Consider the following 2807-nt stretch of genomic DNA (forward strand, 5'->3'; position numbering starts at 1 on the left):
AAGCTAATCGATAATATTTTAGCAATAAAACTATATTGTTTTCAGTTTTCATAGTATATATAAATATATTGTTGCCGTACGGTCAACTCGTCCATGCGGCCGACTTGCGCTCATGTGACCGATTCGCGAGGTTACTCCCGCGAACGCGTTCACGCACTCCCGAACCGTCAAAATGAAACACACGATTGCAATTAAAGGAACAAGGAATTTTTATTGATTAAAGCAAGAAACACAGAATGCGATATATCAGAACAAATGTAAGACACGTCCGGACATGGCGATGGCTCACATCGGAATCTTCAAATCTTGTTTGACAATCGAAGTTGCTCCGGCAACACGCTCACTTCTCCATAACACGAGTGCATACAACAAGGCACAAACATAACAATATTATATAATTATATATAATTCAAATTTATATGCAAAAGAATGGCCTTAATTTGCAATCTGACACTGAAGGATTATATCACACTTATCTACTTAAATGATATAAAATAGACTTTAAGCTTACACACTATGTTATTATTCTTATGTTTAACATCCCCTTGTTTGTATTTATATCATGATCGATAGAACACAGTGAAAAATTTTCAGTTATGCTATTGACGCTCTTAGAAAGGTATATGTTTTCATTGTTATAACTGTTATATTTAAGAGTTAATATTTAAGATGAATTTTAATTGACATAATGTCATTTGATCCAAAATTCTAAGTCAGCTGCTTTGTTTGTTAGAATGAGTCACATAATTAAAGACACAATTTTTACTCATTGTCATGAGGTTTTGATAAGTAGATTTTACAGATTTACTAACTCTGTCAATTTGCTGTTTGACCTATCCATAACATACAAAGGAGAAACAAATGTTTAATTATTCATTACTGAGGAGAACAACAAACAAGAACTACAAAGTTAGTCAAAACATATATTTCAATTTGGATTTGTCATCAATAAAAGATTTGAAGAAAATATCAAATTTTATTTTTGTACTACCATCAACATTGCATTCTCATTTGTCCAGTGTAATACTTATTATTCATTTCAAAATATATTCTCAAAAAAAAAACATTAAAAAATAGAAACATTATGTGAAGTTAATACTTCAACTTTAGTTCTCAAGAATTCTAATTAGAGTTCCCCACTTCTTTTTGACGAGAGACGAAGAATTCTATAATATAATATATAGTTTATAACAAGAGAGAGAGTTCCATTTAATCATTTTTTAATAACCATTTTTTAATAATTTTACAACTATACAGAACTTCAATCAGAATTACTCAGTACTTTTAAAAAATTTTCGATGTCAGACTTAGAAAATTTTCAATATAGACAAAATTTTGTTTACAAAGTTTCATAAAAACTGTTTTCATGATCTTAAAAGCTTTACTAGACTATTTGATGTTATAATATATATATATATAATATTTATGTGCATCCAAGTAATACAATCTTTGTTTATTATTAAAATAATACGTTGTATTGTACATCTTTTTAGATAAATTAAAAAATATATTATAATCAATTTTATTCGTTATTAATACTTACTTTCTAAAAATGAGGCTTTTTAAAAGATATTTTCACTACACAAATACTTTTTACACTCATTGTATCTATTACATTTTATAAATATGTGACAAGTATATGTATGTATATACATTAATGCTATCAAAGAACAAACCCAATTATAAGGAACAGAAAATCATGTCATACCTCCTTTGCAGGGCGTTCGATGGGTGGAGTGTTGAGCGCGATAGCCGGTAATCATTTCATAGTCGCCGGAGTCACGCCTAAGCGGGAACGTGGTCTCAAGAATGTGATCGCAGGGCTCCATTAACATTAGAATCCCCTTAACCTTCTTTTTACGCTCCTCGATCGGAACACGTGATCGTTTGCCAATGTCCTCAACTAACTTGTCTTCAATGAGTTGGCAAGCGCGATGAAAGAAGTATTCTACCATGTCGAAGAATTTGGGATTCGGCGCCTCGGGCACGTCTTTAAGACGGTCAGGTATCTGATGATCAGCATAACCACGATAAGCCTCCGCTTGCCAGACGGCCGGCGCGACGCGCATCAGAATTCTCTGCATATCATTACTCGATGCTTGCTTCAAAGCAATCGATGACCGCGTGAGATTTCGCAAATGAAACATTTTCGCGATGATAGATTATGCGATGCTATACGATAGCGATAATCTGACCTGACGTCACCTGTAGTCGAAATTGAATCAAGAATAATTTTAAAGAACAATAATTTTAAAGAAACTGTTCACAATTCGTTGTCTACCAACTGCTGCAGCGTGCAGATCATTTGTGTATTTATGCAAACACTACAAACTGCTACAGACCTTCGAAGTCCGAAATGTCACTACTACCGACAATGCCGACGTACCGACTACTAATGATGCACATTTGATGAATACTCTCTCCGGGGGGAGGGTATTTTATAAGGGTATATCCACACAGCTAGCCGCATAAACATATGCATAAAGAAAATTATCCAATCGTATTTCTCCTATAAAGACGTACGTAAAATGTGATTGGATGTGATAATTTGCTTTTTGTATGTTTATGCAACTATGAAAGTTGTGTGGATATACACTTTTGCATAACGCATAATACGTATGTATAAATACATACGTATTAGAAAATGTACTAATCGAAATTCTCTATTTTCTTTTCTATGAAATAAAGAATTCTAATTGGTTCAATTTTTTTATGCCTCATGTTATGCGTTATGCAAGAATCTGTGCTCCCCGCTTTACAATGTGTGCCTTCCAACAAGCGACACAAATGACACGGTATCACGCACG

At 33.2% G+C, this 2807-nt stretch overlaps 1 protein-coding gene across 2 annotated transcripts in view; it reads right to left on the reverse strand.

Annotated features, from left to right (window-relative positions):
• The window catches only part of LOC108686819 (glutamate dehydrogenase, mitochondrial-like), a 3373-nt gene extending 991 nt beyond the window's left edge, over nucleotides 1–2382 (reverse strand). The window contains exons 1-3 of one of the 2 annotated variants that reach the window (XM_018192300.1): nucleotides 2343–2359; nucleotides 1709–2205; nucleotides 267–343 (exon numbers count right to left, since the gene is read on the reverse strand). In XM_018192300.1, coding sequence (XP_018047789.1) covers nucleotides 300–343; nucleotides 1709–2147 — 483 coding nt within the window. In that variant the 5' untranslated portion in view covers nucleotides 2148–2205; nucleotides 2343–2359 and the 3' untranslated portion in view covers nucleotides 267–299. Of the gene's footprint in view, nucleotides 1–266; nucleotides 344–1708 lie in introns of those variants that run through there. The other variant, XM_018192301.1, reaches the window with a different exon arrangement.
• Nucleotides 2383–2807: the final 425 nt, after the last annotated feature.

The sequence above is a fragment of the Atta colombica genome, unplaced genomic scaffold, assembly GCF_001594045.1.
Source record: "Atta colombica isolate Treedump-2 unplaced genomic scaffold, Acol1.0 scaffold190, whole genome shotgun sequence".
Classification (NCBI taxonomy): domain Eukaryota; kingdom Metazoa; phylum Arthropoda; class Insecta; order Hymenoptera; family Formicidae; genus Atta; species Atta colombica.